General features: G+C 45.0%; 1 protein-coding gene across 1 annotated transcript in view; it reads left to right on the forward strand.

Moving 5' to 3' along the window:
• Window positions 1-4,504: 4,504 nt before the first annotated feature.
• Window positions 4,505-19,362, forward strand: part of IKBKB (inhibitor of nuclear factor kappa B kinase subunit beta) — a 74,158-nt gene continuing 59,300 nt past the window's right edge. Inside the window, exons 1-3 of the mRNA XM_077469925.1 lie at window positions 4,505-4,665; window positions 14,943-15,065; window positions 17,677-17,771. Coding sequence (XP_077326051.1) covers window positions 4,654-4,665; window positions 14,943-15,065; window positions 17,677-17,771 — 230 coding nt within the window. The 5' untranslated portion in view covers window positions 4,505-4,653. The remainder of the gene's footprint in view (window positions 4,666-14,942; window positions 15,066-17,676; window positions 17,772-19,362) is intronic.

The raw sequence follows: 19,362 nt of genomic DNA on the forward strand, positions 1-19,362 counted from the left end.
CTATCAGTCTGGAAAGGGTTATAAAGCCATTTCCAAAGCTTTGGGAATCCAGCGAACCACAGTGAGAGCCATTATCCACAAATGGCGAAGACATGGAACAGTGGTGAACCTTCCCAGGAGTGGCCGGCCGCCCAAAATTACCCCAAGAGCGCAGCGACGACTCATCCAAGAGGTCACAAAAGACCCTACAACAACGTCCAAGGAACTGCAGGCCTCACTTGCCTCAGTTAAGGTCAGCGTTCATGCCTCCACCATCAGGAAAAGACTGGGCAAAAATGGCCTGCATGGCAGAGTTCCAAGGAGAAAACCACTGCTGAGCAAAAAGAACATCAAAGCTCGTCTCAATTTCTCCACAACACATCTTGATGATCCCCAAGACTTTTGGGACAACATTCTGTGGACCGATGAGACAAAAGTGGAACTCTTTGGAAGGTGTGTGTCCAAGTATATCTGGCGTAGAAGGAACACTGCATTTCATAAAAAGAACATTATACCAACAGTAAAATATGGTGGTGGTAGTGTGATGGTCTGGGGCTGTTTTGCTGCTTCAGGACCTGGAAGACTTGCCGTGATAAAAGGAACTATGAATTCTGCTGTCTACCAAGAGATCCTGAAGGAGAATGTCCGACCATCTGTTCATGTATTCAAGCTGAAACCAACTTGGGTTCTGCAGCAGGACAATGATCCTAAACACACCAGCAAGTCCACCACCGAATGGCTGAAGAAAAACAAAATGAAGACTTTGGAGTGGCCTAGCCAAAGTCCTGACCTGAATCCTATTGAGATGTTGTGGTATGACCTTAAAAAGGCCGTTCATGCTCGAAAACCCTCTAATGTAACTGAATTAGGACAATTCTGCAAAGATGAGTGGGCCAAAATTCCTCCAGGATGCTGTAAAAGCCTCATTGCACGTTATCACAAACGCTTGGTTGCAGTTGTTGCTGCTAAGGGTGGCCCAACCAGTTATTAGGTTTAGGGGGCAATCACTTTTTCACACAGGGCCATGATGGTTTGGATTTTTTTTCACCTTTAATAATAAACACCTTCATTTACAAATTGCATTTTGTGTTTACTTGTGTTGTCCTTGACTATTGTTTAAATTGGTTTGATGTTCCGAAACACTTAAGTGTGACAAACATGCAAAGGAACAGGAAATGAGGAAGGGGGCAAACACTTTTTCACACCACTGTATATGTTGTATTTATAAATTTTTTGTTTACACTATCTGTCTAGTGAGTGTTAGCTGCTTACTATAACCTCAGAGAGCAGTTTTTCTATTTCCTGTACTATTATGTCCAGTGTATTGCTTCACACTGATCTGAAGATCTCTTCTTTCCTGCTGTTGGCAACACTCTGGAGACCACTAGCCAGGATAAGAGGTGGGGTGCAGTTGATATCACTCCACACGGGACAGGAGCCAGCACTACAGAGGAGACATCAGCTTATACAGCTCTTGCACCCTACTACAGACCCAAATTTACAAGTAGTGCCTCTGCATTGCACTCTGATGGTCTGGAATGAGGGGTCAGCAAACCCAGACTGAGATATACCAGCCACCTGTCTAAGATTTACTGGTTGCTGACCCCTGGCCTATAGGCAACCGGTGTAAAATATACCTGGACAGATTGAGGTAGAGAGTTCCAGAGGATGGGAGAGGTTCTGGAGAGGATCATGGGAGGAGGTGATGAGGGAGCTAGAGAGCAGGAGGTCTTAAGAGGAGCGGAGAGGACGGTTTGGGTGGTATTTGGAGACAATTTGAAGTAGTATGTGTGGATAAGGCTCCATTCAAATGGCTGAATATCTGCCACTAGTTTTCTGCTTTCAGAGACAGCCTAATGCCACCTGTGGATGCAGCAACACTGTGCTATAGCCACATACAAACTGGCTGATTACCTGTGGCCAGAACTCTGCAGAAATACCAACCCTGGGCACACACTGGCTGTTTTCTCCCTCCTTGGCCAACCTCTACATGGTTGGTGGGAGCGGTCCCGCACATTTGGAGTGGAGAATCTATTTAGATCACACATTGCACTTTATTTAAGGTACATTGATGACCTGTTCTGGTGGTCACTAACGGTGGCGACATGTTCGACCCGTTTTCACGATATCTCAATGACAATGACAAAAACTTGGCGTTCACAGAAATTGTAGCTCCAAATAGGATCTGTTATTTAGATGTGTGTCTTGTGGGAAAAGGGAGTAAGTACTAAATTATACAGGAAACACTTATCTGGAAATACATTACTCTCAGCCCAGTCTGGACATCCCAAACATTCTATTATGGGTATCCTCGTAGGACAGTTTTTGCGTATAAGTCGCATTTGCAGTGATGATTTACAATTTAACATAGAGACTAGCATGCTCTATAAATGCTTTCTGGACAGGGGCTACCCTAGGTAGATGCAAAATCCACCCCACTAAAAGGTTCCAAATGTGGCACCAGAGGGGGAAGGGAAAGGAGACGGATAAGGAAAAAGTTCCACTTTTGAGTGGAACTCTGCTTTAAAGCATTTTTTTTTCTGCCCGAAAATGCCTCTCAAAAACACGTGTGTGATGTTTTTGTTTTCTGCTTCTAAACCAGGAGTCTCCAAACTTTTCAAACAAAGGGCCACTTTATTGTCCTTCAGACTTTAGGAGGACCGGATTGTAGCCAGCAGGGGCAGAAAATGTCATGGGCCAAGCATCAGTGAGAACAAATATGGCCTCAGGATTGGTGGTTAATAGGAGGAGGCGTATTCCCCCTATTAGTAGGAGGAATAGTATCCCATCATTGGTATCGGTGGAAGATATAGTACCCCATTGTTGGTGTCAGTGGGAGGAATAGTACTTCATATTAGTGGGAGGAATTGTGCTAAAGGCTAGCAAAGGGCCACAGTTTGGAGACCCCTGCTCTAAACTATTTTCTTGGAATATGCCTCTAAGCATCCTAATGTGTATGGACTCATAGGATAACATGAGCTGCTTCTACAGGCAGGACACAAAACTCCTATAGGAGCATTTTTTAAGCCCAGTGTGCATAGAGCCTAAAACACGATGTAGGAATGCGCACAAAGCCGCACATGCTCAGGTGCACCCATACCTCCCAACAGGGCCCGCTTTAATATTGATTGGACCTTGGGCAAAAATTTTCTCCCCCCCCCCCCCCATGCAGTTTCGCTCTCCACCTGCTTTGAGGCATACAATAAATAGCAGGTAGACTCAAAATCTGTTTACTGAATCAGATCAGGCAGCAATTGTGATTGGTTGTCATAGGTGACAGTGTATCATTATCGCTCACTGATTAGTTGCTAGAGGTTACAGCACATGATTTATGCTTGTTGATTGGTTGCTAGAGATTACTGCACATCATTACTGCTTACTGATTGGTTGCTAGAGGTTACAGCAAATCATCTTCTCACTACCTGCACACCATGGATTGAGGAGGTGAGGGAACTCATTAATAGACAGAAAACTCCTAGGGCTCCTTACGACTCCTGGGATCAGTGGCAGTGGGAGGGGTGGGTGTGATTAATTTCCAGCATGCCCCTTTATCTCCCCAGTGCAGCATTCCGTATAGGTGATAGTGGATATGACCTCAGGGGGGTATGATATACATAAGAATATACATATGAATGCTGCCGGTCCGATGTATTTACATATGAATGCTGGTATTTACATGTAAACACAGGGTCTGCAGGTGAGTCTTCTGTACACAACAATAGGACAGAGCTGGGCAGCATTACTGTAGTAACGGAACTTCACACTGAGATATCAGGACACAGCACAAGACTAAAACCTCAAGGGACGAGGGAATTTAAACTGGGATAGTTGGCAAGTATTGGGCAGCTGCTTTGGGCCCCACAATAATGACAGGGCCCAGGGCAAGTGCCCTTTTTGCCCTGCCTTATAGATGGCCCTGCCTCCCAATATTCCGAGATGGGAATGAGGTATACCTACTAGCAAACGTATGTAGGCATAGGACATGCCTCCTGCCACACCCCCTTAAAGGAGAATTAACCAAAAAAAAAAAGTTAATTAAAACCACAAAGACTTTTTTTTACCACTACTATTCCTTTATATTGGCTTTTAAAATGTACAAATGTAGCAATTTAGAAACTGGATGAAAGGTTTAACGCTGGAAAATACTTTTTTGAAAGAAAAAATAAAGTGCATTTTATATACAACTATATAGATCAGACCAAAATGAGGGACAAATGATGGACATTGCTCCAAATCAGGGACAGTCCCTTGAAATTGGGGACAGTTGGGAGCTATGGCCCTCCTGATACCCAGAACACCGGTCTTTGTTTTCATGTTTGTTTTGGTGCATTGGCAACCTATTGAAAACAATTGTCTTCCATAACACAACATGAATGAAGGGTGTGGAGATGGGCCCCTCACTGTAGTGAAGGGAGGATGACAGCTGCACAGCACTATCTATAGACCCCACAGCTTCCCCTCCCACTGCACGGCTATGGCTCTGCACACCTCTGGGCTCCTTTAACGCTAGACCCCGCCCCCATGACGTCAGACCAGGAAGTGAACGAGGAAGTGCAGGGAGGGAAGCACACGGGGTACACATCGCTGTACGGTCCGGTGTCTGGGAGAGAAGAGTGGGGGAGGGGGCTGTACGGTACACCGGAGGCTGCGAAGAGTCTAGGCTGAACCCCGCACATGACACACCAGGTACGAAGTGTCATCTCTCCTCCTCTCTGTGTCACAGCTGATCAGGCCTGGGTCTGTGTCCTGGGAAATGTTCCCGGCCAGGTACACTGATCCCTCGCACAATGGGCCCCCTTCCCCCTGTGTACAGCTTCATTGGGCTGCACATTCCGATCCACAACACGATGGCTGTGTCATGGGAGCTGCTGGGAGTCTTGAGATTGCTCTGTGCCTGTTTTGAGATTTTCTGTCTTGAGATTCCCCTGTGTCCCAGATCTTGAGATTCAGTGTCATTGCTCTGTGCCCCGGGCGTTGGGATTCCTCTGTGTCCCGGGAGTTGGGATTCCTTGTCATTAGATTCCTCTGTGCCCCGGGATTCCTCTGTGCCCCGGGAGTTGGGATTCCTCTGTCCCCCGGGAGTTGGGATTCCTTGTCATTAGATTCTTCTGTGCCCGGTTTGTTGGGATTCCTCTGTCCCCCGGGAGTTGGGATTCCTTGTCATTAGATTCTTCTGTGCCCGGTTTGTTGGGATTCCTCTGTCCCCCGGGAGTTGGGATTCCTTGTCATTAGATTCCTCTGTGCCCCGGGAGTTGGGATTCCTTGTCATTAGATTCCTTTGTGCCCCGGGATTCCTCTGTGCCCCGGGATTCCTCTGTGCCCCGGGAGTTGGGATTCCTTGTCATTAGATTCCTCTGTGCCCCGGGATTCCTCTGTGCCCCGGGAGTTGGGATTCCTTGTCATTGGATTCCTCTGTGCCCCGGGAGTTGGGATTCCTTGTCATTAGATTCCTCTGTGCCCCGTGATTCCTCTGTGCCCTGGGAGTTAGGATTCCTTGTCATTAGATTCCTCTGTGCCCCGGGATTCCTCTGTCCCCCGGGAGTTGGGATTCCTTGTCATTAGATTCCTCTGTCCCCCGGGATTCCTCTGTGCCCCGGGAGTTGGGATTCCTTGTCATTAGATTCTTCTGTGCGCCGGGATTCCTCTGTGCCCGGGGTGTTGGGATTCCTCTGTCCCCCGGGAGTTGGGATTCCTTGTCATTAGATTCCTTGTCATTAGATTCCTCTGTGCCCCGGGAGTTGGGATTCCTTGTCATTAGATTCCTTTGTGCCCCGGGATTCCTCTGTGCCCCGGGAGTTGGGATTCCTTGTCATTAGATTCCTCTGTGCCCCGGGATTCCTCTGTGCCCTGGGAGTTGGGATTCCTTGTCATTAGATTCCTCGGTGCCCCGGGAGTTGGGATTCCTTGTCATTAGATTCCTCTGTGCCCCGGGATTCCTCTGTGCCCCGGGAGTTGGGATTCCTTGTCATTAGATTCCTCTGTCCCCCGGGATTCCTCTGTCCCCCGGGAGTTGGGATTCTTTGTCATTAGATTCCTCTGTCCCCCGGGATTCCTCTGTGCCCCGGGAGTTGGGATTCCTTGTCATTAGATTCCTCTGTCCCCCGGGAGTTGGGATTCCTTGTCATTAGATTCCTCTGTGCCCCGGGATTCCTCTGTGCCCCGGGAGTTGGGATTCCTTGTCATTAGATTCCTCTGTGCCCCGGGAGTTGGGATTCCTTGTCATTAGATTCCTCTGTGCCCCGGGAGTTGGGATTCCTTGTCATTAGATTCCTCTGTGCCCTGGGATTCCTCTGTGCCCCGGGAGTTGGGATTCCTTGTCATTAGATTCCTCTGTGCCCCGGGATTCCTCTGTGCCCCGGGAGTTGGGATTCCTTGTCATTAGATTCCTCTGTCCCCCGGGAGTTGGGATTCTTTGTCATTAGATTCCTCTGTCCCCCGGGATTCCTCTGTGCCCCGGGAGTTGGGATTCCTTGTCATTAGATTCCTCTGTCCCCCGGGAGTTGGGATTCCTTGTCATTAGATTCCTCTGTGCCCTGGGATTCCTCTGTGCCCCGGGAGTTGGGATTCCTTGTCATTAGATTCCTCTGTACCCGGGGTGTTGGGATTCCTCTGATATAACGCATGTGCACAGGAGTTACAGGAGCCAATCTGAGAGCGCACACTGTATGGACCATCTTCTTTAAAATGTACACAGAAAATAAAACCATTGCTATGTGTGAGAAGAAGTAGTGATTAAAATTATAAAAAAAATCTAGATGCAGGTCCTAATTCCCCCCCCCCCCCCCCCCCATGAGTTACTGCACTTTGCAAATACTTTTTACATATTGGCCTGTCCTATTACACAAGGCCTTCGAAGGTCTCTATTTAGGAGTATTCTCTTATGCAGTGTGGAGGTGAATAGTGAATGACGCGGTAGTAATTATTCAGTTATCAGCGAACTGTAGATACAGTAAAGTGTCACTAAACCCCCATCATGAAAACTATCAATGAATGGTGTATTATATGCTGTTCATACTCAGTCACTGAGATAGATTTTCTACAAAAATAACCCAATTGATCCTGCTGTTTTCTATCTCCACCTTCTGTTCTTGTCCCCAATTCAGCTAGCTAACTCTGCACATGCTCAGATTTCAGTAAGTTTCTATGCTGAGCATTTCCTCCTTTATAATTTCTGATCAGCCCATGTGACTATAGAGTCACACATGTGATTGTATACACAGTGGTAAATGACAGCCCACTCCCTCCCTCCTCCATATTCACTAACCAGATAAACACAATGGGGGCAGGATATTACATGTCGATTAAAGTGGTTTTAAACCCTTACAACACACTTTGACCTACAGGTAAGCCTAGATTAAGGCTTACCTGTAGGTCCAAGAAATATCTCCTAAACCGTGTATTTGGCGAAAGACAGGCACCGCTGTCTACGGCGCATGCACCATAGACAGCGGCGCGCAGGCGCACTGAGCGCGGCACCCATCAACGGCGATATGCCGCGGGTGGCTTATCCCATGCGCATGCGCGGGAGTGACGTCATCACGGCTTCGCCGAGACCCACCGATGGATGCGCCGGACTACAGGGGACAGCGGTGACTTCGCTGGCTCCTGTGTCAGGTAAGTGACACATAATGGGCTACTATGCGATGCATAGTAGCCCATTATGCTTTACCTTTGCAGGGAATGAAATAGGAAGTAAACCCATTAGGGTTTACTTCCTCTTTAACCACTTGCGGAACGCGCTATAGCTGAATGACGGCTACAGCGTGGTCGTCCAGTTATGGGAGGGTGTCTTGATGTCCTCCCAGAACCATGCGCTCTGTTATCACCGATCAGGGTAAAGAGCCAATCACAGCTGCTCTTTACGTGATCAGATGTGTCAATCACAGCTGATCAGGATGTAAACACACTTGATAGTTATCGGTGCTGTCACAGAGGAGAAAGTTGGTAACCCTCTAGCGTGAAAAGAGACATCTACACTGATAATCCGGGCAGATCCAACAGTATAGTAACATTTTTACCCCAAATTTATTTAATTTTTTTCCATTTGTTTAGCAAAACATAAAAAAAACTCCAGTGGTGATTAACCAGTTAAGGACCAGCTGACGCAGTTATACTGCAGCAGGTTGGCTCCCCTGGGCAAATCGCCGTAGCTGTACGTTGACTGCTTTAAGACCCCTTTCACACCACACCGCTGATAGCGTCGGCGGTAAAACGCCACTATTTTTAGTGGCGTTTTACCGCCGGATTTGCGGCGCATGTTGGCCACTAGCGGGACGCTTTTACCCCCGCTAGCGGCCGCGAAAGGGTTAAAACCGCCGGCAATACGCCGCAATAGCGGCATTACAGCGCTGCCCCATTGATTTCAATGGGGAGCAGCGGTGGCGGAGCGGTAAACACACCGCTCCTTCACCACTCCAAAGAAGCTGCTGGCAGGACTTTTTTCTGACGTCCTGCCAGCGCACCGCTGTAGTGTGAAAGCCCTCGGGGCTTTCACACTACACACAATGGTGCAGCTTCTTTAGGGCGGATTGCAGGTGCTATTTCTAACGCTATAGCGCCTGCAAAATGCCCTGGTGTGAAAGGGGTGTTAGAGCACCAGGGGGCATGCGTGATGCTCGCTGGCCACCCGCGATTGCTCCCGAGAGAGACAGAACGGAGATCTGTCAGGGTAAACAGACAGATCTCCATTCTGTCAGAGAGGAGACAGATCTGCTGTTCATACTGCTTATGAACAGCGATTGGTCTTCTCCTCCAGGCAGTCCCATCCCCCCACAGTTAGAAACATTCCCTAGGACACACATTTAACCCCTTGATCGCCCACTAGTGTTAACACCTTCCCTCCAATGCCATTTATGCAGTAATCGGTAGCTATTTTTAGCTGATTGCTGTATAAATGTCAATAGCCCCACAAAAGTGTCTGATCTGTCCACCGCAATGTCGCAATCCCGCTAAAAATCGCTGATCACGCCATTACTAGTAAAAAATAATAAAATGCCATACATAAATCTATTTCCTATTTTGTAGACGCTACAAGTCAATATACGCTTATTGCAATTTTTATTTTATTTTTTATATCAAAAATATGTAGAAGAATACATCTTTGCTAAAACTAATGAAGACTTTTTTTTTTTTTTTTTTACATTTGGGAGTATTTGTGATAGCAAAAAGTAAAAAAATCGTTTTTTTTCCCCCAAAATTGTCAGTCTTTTTTTGTTTATAGTACAAAAAAAAAAAAAACGCAGAGGTTATCAAATACCACCAAAAGAAAGCTCTCGGTGTCCCCGACTCGCTTAGCCAGGAAAGGATGTTTTGAAATGCGATCCGCATTGCAAAACATTAAGTGGAGCATAGGGGAGACATACGTGGGGGTGCCTACGTGTGAAAATGTCGGTTGCGATACACGGTACATATCGCCTCGCACGCCAGAGGGAGAGCAATAATTGTAACACCAGACCTCCTCTGTAACACTACTCTGATACCTATAGGGGGCCTTTGAAGCATCGCCTATAGAAAATATAGGGTACTGACTTTTTTTTGACATTTGTCGGGCGCATGCAAATTTAAGGTTGGACATGTTGGATATCTATTTACTCGACGTAACCTCGTATTTTAGATTTTACCAAAAATTTGTGTCGTTTATTGCATTTGTTTACACTAAAATTCACTTTGGTGTGTTTTTTATTGAAATTTTGCATTTCTTAGATGATGTAAAAAATTTGAACCACCACTTTTATTCTGTAGGGTGTCTGCTTTCAGAAAATATATAATATTTGTGGGTTTTGTGAAACCTTTAGGCCGAAAAATGATTTGTTAAACATGTATGCAAAACGTGTCTGGCAGTAAAAGAGTTAAAACAGTTTGATATAGGCAGTTTTTTTTGATCATGTGACCAGCAGCAGAGGACTAGAAGCTCCTGCTTATGTTTCCCTGCAGACAGGCTTGGAAAGATCTGGGTCATGTGACAGCTGTATATCGATTAGGAAAGAGGAGCTTAGATTTGTTTTAATTTAAATAATTACAGTGCCATCATATACATACAGGGGGATGCCAAACCTTTTGAGGCGCGAGCCTTTGTTAACCTAAAATGGATCCTGCCCCTTTAAAGCATGTTATACAGCACAGTGCTTGTGCTGTGTTATTTGGCCCCCTGTAACACCCCTAAAAAAACCTGGTTGATCCTGACAGTTTTTACCCTCCTCTCTGTAAACTGACCACGGTGCATGGGTGCTGAGCCCTGACATTGTGGTCAGTTTACGTGCCTCCGTCATCCACAGCCCTTCTCCCCCCTCTCCTCCCCTGCCTTTCAGCTCTCGCCAATCCCCTGCCCGCTGCTGGAATACCTTTTTATAAAGTACACGTAATCCCCTAAAAATAAATAAATAAAGCCTCCTATCCTGCAGTTTATGTTCTTTGTAAAAAAAAAAAAGATGCCTATTTCTACCTGAATTTACAGCGCCGATCATGTACTCCTCAAGGCTCCCCTCCCCCCTAGCTGATGTCTTGGCTCTCTTCTCCTCTCCTCACCTCTTCCCGACTGATGTCAGTTTGGGGGGGGATTATTCGCTCCTCCCACTCTGTCAGATCGGGAGAAGGAGCCAATAAGTAGACATGTGAACTGCCGAAAAATGTGTTTGTTTTCGTTTTTTTTTTTTTTTGTTTGTTTTTCTTTTCGAGAATTAGGAATTCGTAAACTCGAAAATTTAGAAACCAGAAAGGAAAATCCAAAAATTCTAAATAACTATTTAAATTATAGTTATTGGAATTTCCTTTCAAATTTGGCTGTTAGTGAACATAATGAATACGAATTTATCTGAAGTTAATAATTATCCGAAATAAAGAATGCCACATCTAAACAAATGGAATGGAACTAAATAATAATACATTTTTATTATTAATTTGCTAACGTTCAATTCGTTTAGCTACGGCATTCGTTGTTATGGATAATTTGTAACTTTCGATAAATTAATATTCATTACGTTCACTAACAGCCAAATTTGAAAGGAAATTGCAATACCTATAATGTAATAGTTAAGTTATTAGTAGTTCTTTCAGATTTTTTGAATTTTCAGGTTTTTGAATATTTGGATTTTCATTCTTATTTTTGGATTTTTGAATATTCTGAAAAATTTGAAAATTCAGACATTTGAAAATTTAACAAATTTGTGTAAATTAGTTAAAGTGGGGTACCCCCTAAAAAAAAAAAATTAAAAGTCAGCAGCTACAAATACTGCAGCTGCTGGCTTTTAATAATCGGACACTTACCTGCCCCAGGGTCCAGCGATGCGGGGGAACGAAGCCCCCCCCTCGCTCCCCGGCGCCGTGATACGCCGTACAGTCACCTGGGACACATGACAGGTCCCAGGTGAATGTGCGGCGCGAGGGGAAGTGATGTCACCAGCCCGGGCAATGAAGAAGGCAGACTACGAGGGACCCCCTAGCAACCGGTATTTAGAGGTGAGTAAAAAAAATTTTTTTTGCCAATTATTTTTTTTTGATTTTTTTTTTTTAAGAATTTTAAGTAGTTTTATTTTTTTGGTGGCAACACCACTTTAAACACATTTGGAAGTAAACGAATTGCACATGTCTAGAAATAGGCATTTATTTTTATTTTTATGAAGAACATACACTGCACCATATGAGGCTTTATAACAGAGGGGATTGTGTGTACTTTTATAAAGTGGCTTAACCGGCACTTTAAGCAACTTGGTAACCGGTTGCTGGCCACAATGAGCGGACAGATGACAGGTCCATGTTCGCTCTGCATATGCAGAGCAGATACAGGGCACAGCCCAGCCCACTCTATGGGCCCTTCGATTCTATCCACCCAGACAGTTTTTTTAACCACTTTACAACCGGCGCGCGATGATGTACGTCCATTTTTTGAAGAGGGTTATCTCGGTAACGGCAGCATCTCTTCAGGCGCCGGTCGTGTGTACGATAATGGTGGTTTCTGCAGCAAGTTCACCGTGTGGGCGGCGGAAGAGGTGCTGCCGCTATCCCGCGCCCTCTGCCGCTTACCCGAGCCGTCGGTAGCAGCGGAGGCGATCGGGTCCTTTTCTATGCTGGGTATGGAGACGAGTGAGGCTAAGATGACCCCCACTCGTCTCTATACCATAGGAGGGCGTCACTTCCGCCCATACCTCTTAAAGGAACATTTTTTTCAATGTCATTTTTTCAAATGACATATTATTATTATTATTATTTTTTATTATTATTGCGTTTATGTCCAAATATGAGATCTGAGGACTTTTTGACCCCAGATCTCATATTTAAAAAAAACTGTCATGCTTTTTTGTATTACAAAGGATGTTTACATTCCTTGTACTAGGAATAAAAGTGATCCATTTTTTTTTAAAACAGTGTAAAAATAAATAAAATCAAGTAAAATAAGAAAAACACCCGTCCCGACGAGCTCGCGCGCAGAAGCGAACGCGTAAGTGAGTAGTGCCCGCATATGAAAACGGTAGTCAAACCACACATGTGAGGTATCGCCGCGATCGGTAGAGCGAGAGCAATAATTCTAGCTATAGACCTCCTCTAACGCAAAACATGCAACCTGTAGAATTTTTTAAATGTCGCTTATGGAAATTTTTTTAGGGTAAAAGTTTGACCCCATTCCACGTGCGGGCGCAATGTTGAAGCATTGCATGTTGGGTATCAATTTACTCGGCATAAAATTATCTTTCACAATATAAAAAAAGGGCTAATTTTACTGTTGTCTTATCTTTTTATTAAAAAAAGTGAATCTTTTCCAAAAAAAAAAGTGCGCTTGTAAGCTCGCTGCGCAAATATGGTGTGAAAAAAATGTATTGCAATGACCGTCATTTTATTCTCTAGGTTATTAGAAAAAAAACCAATATATAATGTTTGGGGGTTCTAAGTAATTTTCTAGCAAAAAAAAACATTTTAAACATGTAAACACCGAGTCTGAAAAAGAGGCTCGATCCTTAAGTGGTCAAGCGGATCAGATTGGAGTGTTGAGAAAAAGAAAAGAAAAAAAAAAGGGCAGTTTACATCTTTTGCTCAATAGAGGTGAATGGATGGTCTGATTTTCAGGTGGACACGATCGTGTGGATGGGGCCTAGGGCTGGTTTCACACCAATTTACCTGCAGTTTACCTGCACCGTGGGTGCAGCACAGTGCCCCTGTGGCTTTCCAGTTGGTTAGCTGCACTTTGCCCTGGAATACTATTATATCCTGCAGATGTGGTGCACTTTCTAACAGCACAATAAAAACTCCTGCAATGAGGACTTTTGGCGCGATTTTAGAAAGCACACCAAACCTGCAGATAATAACAGAAGTCTGTGCCTCCAATGTAGGTAACCCGCAGGTGCAGATCAGTTTGAAAGCCGCCCAGTGTACCAGTGTAGAGAACCGATATGCCCATTGCTGTTTGATTTTAATTAAAAATAGACCTCAAGCTTCACTTCTTCCTGCTGTCCCCCAGGTGGATATGGCTGGCGGCTGCTGCTGGCCGTCCCCCAGGTGGATATGGCTGGCGGCTGCTGCTGGCCGTCCCCCAGGTGGATATGGCTGGCGGCTGCTGCTGGCCGTCCCCCAGGTGGATATGGCTGGCGGCTGCTGCTGGCTGTCCCCCAGGGCTGGTATTTTTGGTGGCTGCTGGCTCTCCTCTTGGATGAGTATGGCTGGTGGGTACTGCGAGTATCGCTGGTGGCTGGTGTATCAGGCAGAGTGAGCTGGCGCTATACTGGACATATTGGCTCTGCTCTCTACTGCAGCCACATGCTTCCTCTACCGCCGTCTCCATTCACACTGATGCTCTGGGATGGCGAGTTGGAAACCAATGATCTGGGCTTGCTGACCCACCATCCCAGAGCAGGAGGTGGCGGACCACATCAAAGGGCATCTCGGGCCACCCCTGACATACAGTAATGGAAGGGACAATATAAGTGAAACATTGTATGTTTAATTTATGTATGAGGTGCTTCTCTTCTACCATCAGGGGCATACCTACAGGGATCGCAACCCAGCAGGTTTAGATAGGAGGAGAGGCTGGGGTGGTTGCATATAAAGGAGCTGATCCCCCTCCATTTTCCTCCTGCAAAATGCCTTCAGGAGGGAAAGGAGGAGAAGCCAGCATTTAGTGGCTGCAGGAGGAAAATGGAGAGATCGGTTCCTCTATATGCCGCCACCCGCTTCTCCTATCCTGCTTCTTTCTGCATCCCCCCTGTGCTCTTTCCTTGCCTCCCCTCTTCCGCTGGCTGCTTTCAGGATGGAAAATGGGTAAGGGGCCAGTAAATGTGTAATTTTCAGGCCCCTTTGTTTTCTGAATGAATGGAGAGTCAGTGATTCGTACCGATAAATAAATAAACTGTGTTTGTGATTGAACGGGAAGCTCTGTACAGAGCCATTTCTGTCCATTCGTTCTGTGCTGCTGAAGTTGCAGAGAAGGAGATTGAGTGTCCTCTCCTTTCTCTTTCACAAAGGTGAAACATCAGAGGTCTGTTAAGACCCCTGATATCTCACCAAAGCCCCCCAACTGGGCTCCTAAAGAAAATAAAGAAAACTAATATTGTAAAAAAAAAAACGACACTGACATCTGTGGCGGAACTACCAGGGTCACAAAGGTTGCACTTGTGACTGGGCTTTGGCCTTCCACTACCCAGCTCGGAGGGAAGAGCCCTGGCTGGGGGTCAAGGGGTCCCTTAATGGTTTCTTGCATCGAGGCCCTGAAGGTTTTAGTTGCGCCATTGTCTACCAAACTGCCTTTTTTTTATTTAGTTTTTTATTCCCTTTGTGGTTCGCTAGCATAACCACCATTATAAGTTGAATTTAGATGAAAACTTCAACATTTGCTTCCCATAAATTGGAAAAAGCTGTATGTGGTGTCTCTCACAAATGTCAACTTTTATTTCCAGGTGAATCCTACCAGTATTCCCCTTGTTTGCTGATATTGTTTCCCGGCGGTACTAACACTATTATTGGTATCATTTTATTTTTAGGATGTGCCCCAGTGTAGGACCAGCTGGCCTCCGCCTTCACAAACACAGACCTGTGGACCCTGGGAGATGAAGGAGCGCCTGGGGACCGGGGGGTTTGGTTATGTCCTTCGCTGGCATAATAAGGTAGGGACAAATGTGCCAACACTTTCCAGATTTTTTTTTTTTTTTTTTTTTTTTGTCCCATACTATATTTCATGCGTCTTTTGGATAAAATCACACCCTTCGCCACAAAAACCAGCCTTAAGCCGGCCATAGATTCCCCCAATAACACAGTCAGTCGATTCTGACTGCTTTGATGGAAATTCCCTCCCGTGGAGCTATTGTGTTCTCCCAGCAGGGATGGCTACCCCCACCGGTAGAACACAGTATTTATTGCTAGCGGCTACAATAGCTGCTGGCAATAACCACATGTAAAACCCAACACGCTGGTTGTACCCAAGTTGATCGATCCATCAACTTGGGTAAGTTCAGCCTGTCCATACATGGTTAGAATCCTGGCCGGTTCAGCAGGGATTCGAACAGTCTGGCTTCCTTCACACTGAGACGCTTTACAGGCGCCATAGCGCCTGTAAAGAGCCTCTCCTCTCACTCCAGTGTGACAGCCCGAGTGCTTTCACACTGGAACAGTGTGCTTGCAGGACAGTTAAAAAAAGTCCTGCAAGCAGCATCTTGGCAGCGCTGTAGGAGCGGTGTATACACCGCTCCTAAAGCACCCCTGCCCATTGAATTCACTACATGCCTGATTACATTGGAACAGCTGCAGGCACTGGCAGCCAGTCATTGCTTTAGGCCGCATTCAGACCTATGCAGGTTACAGTTTGCATATTTAAGGTGCATTTTGCGTTTTTCAATACGTGCTTTTCATCCATTGCAGTCTATGGAACCAAAAAGCAGAAAAAAGTCCCTGGCCCTTTACATTAAATGCACAGATGTGAACTACATCCGTAGGAAACCATGTTAAATGGACTGTAGTGCGTTTCTGCAAAACTCATAACTCGCTAAATGAATAGGTGTGATCCAGCCCTTGGATAGAGCTTGCATCATGCAACTACTCACATACAGCATGGCGAGTCTTCTTCAGGAATTCAGTCTGCTTCTAATCACAATTGTGAATGGTGCCTTATTCTTAGGCCTTACTCACACAAGGCGTTTTATACGGTACATCCATGAAGGGCCGTGTTTACATACAAAGGAATGCACATGTTCCGTGCATCCTTGTGCAGGCAGTTCCATTGATGTCAATTGGCTACACGGCCATTGTGTCCCAATATGACATCTGTGTGGCTACATGTGCATGTGATGTGAAAGAGAGTTCTAATTACCCACCCTCTCTTTATTCAGCTGATCGAACGCACATGATCGAATGTACTTTCTCTTGCATGTGAGTACCTCCGAATGCAAAAGTGTGAATTTGGGAGCACTTACCCGCACCCATGCTGGTGTCATGTTTGGACACAGTGCCAATTGACATCAGTGGGACTGCCTGCACAGGGATGCATTGAACATGTGCATTCCCTTGTAGGTAAACATGACCCTGCATGGACGTACAGTATAGTATGCTCTGTGTGAATAAGGCCCTATCCTCTACTGATTTCCTACTCTGCGCATGCCCTATGGTTATCTTTATCACCTATCTTTATCACCTAGCATAGTTCAATGCTTCTCTCACATTCTGTTTATTCTTCCTCTTCTGCTTTCGTACTCTTCTCATCTCCTTCCTCCATTCCTCCTCTCTCTTCTGCATACTCATCCTCATTTGGTTTTCTTTAGCTGTGCTGTCTCACATTCCTTACTTCTCCCTTCTTTGCTCTCATTTTTCTCTTCTCTCCTCCTTATGCTTGCCGTTTGCTCCTCTGCTCCTTCTTTTTTTTTTTCTCTCTTCCTTTATCTCTGTCTTCATATCTCTCCCTTCTACACTTGAGCCCTCTGCTCATCTCCTCCTCCTCCTTCTCTACTTTTACTATTTTTCCACCTACCTGTCTCAGTTCCTTTCTCTTGCTCTGTGTTCAGCTTTTCTTGTTTTTAAACTTTTGCCCTGTCTTCTTTCTTTTCCTCCTCATACGATTCGATTCTGGTGTGGCAAAAGTTCCTGCCTGATTTTGCTGTGGATGTGGTGCGATTTGAGCCATACAAAACAAATGGCTCAAATCACACTGCTGCAGAATCACATGTTCTTTAACAGAAATGCGGTGTGATTCCTGTCCGAAACACTTGTGGTTCCTGCACCGCACCAGTAAGAACTGGGCCTAAGACCTCAAGACATGTTCTCATGGAACAAAAATATTCACCACCGAGTGTGTCTTGACTACAAAATACAAATTAAATTAGTTAACACGTGGAAAACCATGATTTTGCAGACTAGGAGGAGAATAAAAAAGAACTCCCAACAATGGATTATTGTGTGTCGCAGTACAGACAAAACCACATGTAGGGCACGATGATCCATACAGTATGAAGGATTAGAATTAGAGATCGGGCAGAAGGAAGAAGAGAAAGGAGAGGATAAAAAATGGGGGAGGGAAAATGGGGTAGGAGAGGTGGGGAACCTACCACCACAATGGACAAAGTGGAATATGGTGATCTTCTCCTCATTCTTTGCTGTCCCTTTTATTCTTACCTTCTGGTCCTCTGCTAATTATATCCAGTTATTGTGGTCATTTCTTCAAATGTCGCTTTTTTTTTTGCCCTACTCTCGCCCTTTGTTTATTTCTGATCTCCTCTACTTTTTTCACAGGAAACCAGTGAAGAAGTGGCCATCAAACAATGCAGACAGGAGCTGAGTCCTAAGAATAAGGAGAGATGGTGCCTAGAAATTCAGATTATGAAAAAGTGAGATTGGCTTCAGTTTCTCATCTCTTGCCATACTTGTCAGTTTGGCAATCATGAAGTTTTGAGTTGTGTGAATACATTTTTTGAAAAGAATTAAATCATCCCAACTCTGTTTTGCTTCAGTAGGCAAGAAGCAATCAGTGATAAGGGCCCGAAAACATAAAAAAAGTGGAATATAAAATACATTTGAGTTCTGGATGGGCTCTTGGGGGCTAAAGCAGCAGCTTAGCTTTTCCCGTTGATGAGATTTCCTTGCAGTTATGTCTGTACCTATGCTAGAACAAGTGAAAAAATATATATAATCAGCACAATATTCAATATAATATAAAAATATAACTTAACTAAAGTAACTAAATCAATGTACTTAGCCTACTGATAGGCTTAACGTGATTGCTGCCCACAACACTTAGTGTATCCACATATAACTCTCAAGATATCAAATAAAACTAATTATAGTGTAGCACAACCAAACACAAATAAATCAAGTCCAAATAAAACAAAATTTTACCGTTGTGCAACTTTCAGTGACAGTTAATACATTTCCAGTGACTTCAGTGACCACCACCTCTAGATGGAATGCCTGCTCACCTCCAAAAGTTGACTCCACTACAGAGTCGCACACGACTGTGATTAAGTCCCTCGGGAAAAACAACAACAACTCCTGGTGTTCCTGAACAAGACAGACCCCCTCCTGGGTTCTCACTATGTAGACCTCACTGTAGACCTCACTGCTTAGTGTAATATCTCACAGGATTTTTCGGGAACACGAATCCTCATCACAGTGCACCTAGACAGCTCAGACCTCCTCTCGGGATCTCATTCAGTCATGTATGGCAATATAAAACAACGGCAAACCATAGTATTCTCTGCTAATAACATTTATTAAAACTATACCAAATACTTTACAAATATGAAAAACATGCATGTCATCAATAATGATGTAAACAGAAAAAACGTCCTGAATAACGGCACCTCACACCTGTATGTGTTATTCTCTCTGATGAGCTTCTTCAGCAGGTGAGGAACCATCAGAAATGAGAGGAATAAATAAACTTCTAGCAGAGAACACTATAGTTTGCCTTTGTTTATATGGCCACACACGACTTCCTGAGATCCCCCGGGAGGAGGTCTGAGCTGTCTGGGTGTACTGTCATGAGGCTTTGTGTTCCCGAAAAATCCTGAGGTATATTACACCAAGCGTGTGCGACTCTACGGTGGAGTCTACATAGTGAGAACCCAGGAGGAGGTCTGTCTTGTCCAGGAACACCAGGAGGAGGAGTGGTGTGTTTTTTTTGTTTTTTTTTTCCCCGAAGGACTCAATCACAGGCGTGTGTGACTCTCTAGTGGGGTCAACTTTTGGATTTGAGTAGGCATTCCAGCTAGAGGTGGTAGTCGCTGGAAATTTATGAACTGTCACTGAACGTTGCACAACGGTGAAATTTTGTGTTACTTGATTCATTTGTATTTGTTTTTTGACTGCGCTACACTAAATTGAATTTTATTTTATGCTATAACAAGGGCTGTGCAGCAGATGTTCCAAAATATTGTCATTGTATACATGTATAAACACATACAGTATGTACAGATGTAA

The sequence above is a fragment of the Lithobates pipiens genome, unplaced genomic scaffold, assembly GCF_037356315.1.
Source record: "Lithobates pipiens isolate NorthernLeopardFrog02 unplaced genomic scaffold, aLitPip1_a1.2 Scaffold_8, whole genome shotgun sequence".
In the NCBI taxonomy this organism is placed as follows: Eukaryota; Metazoa; Chordata; class Amphibia; order Anura; family Ranidae; genus Lithobates; species Lithobates pipiens.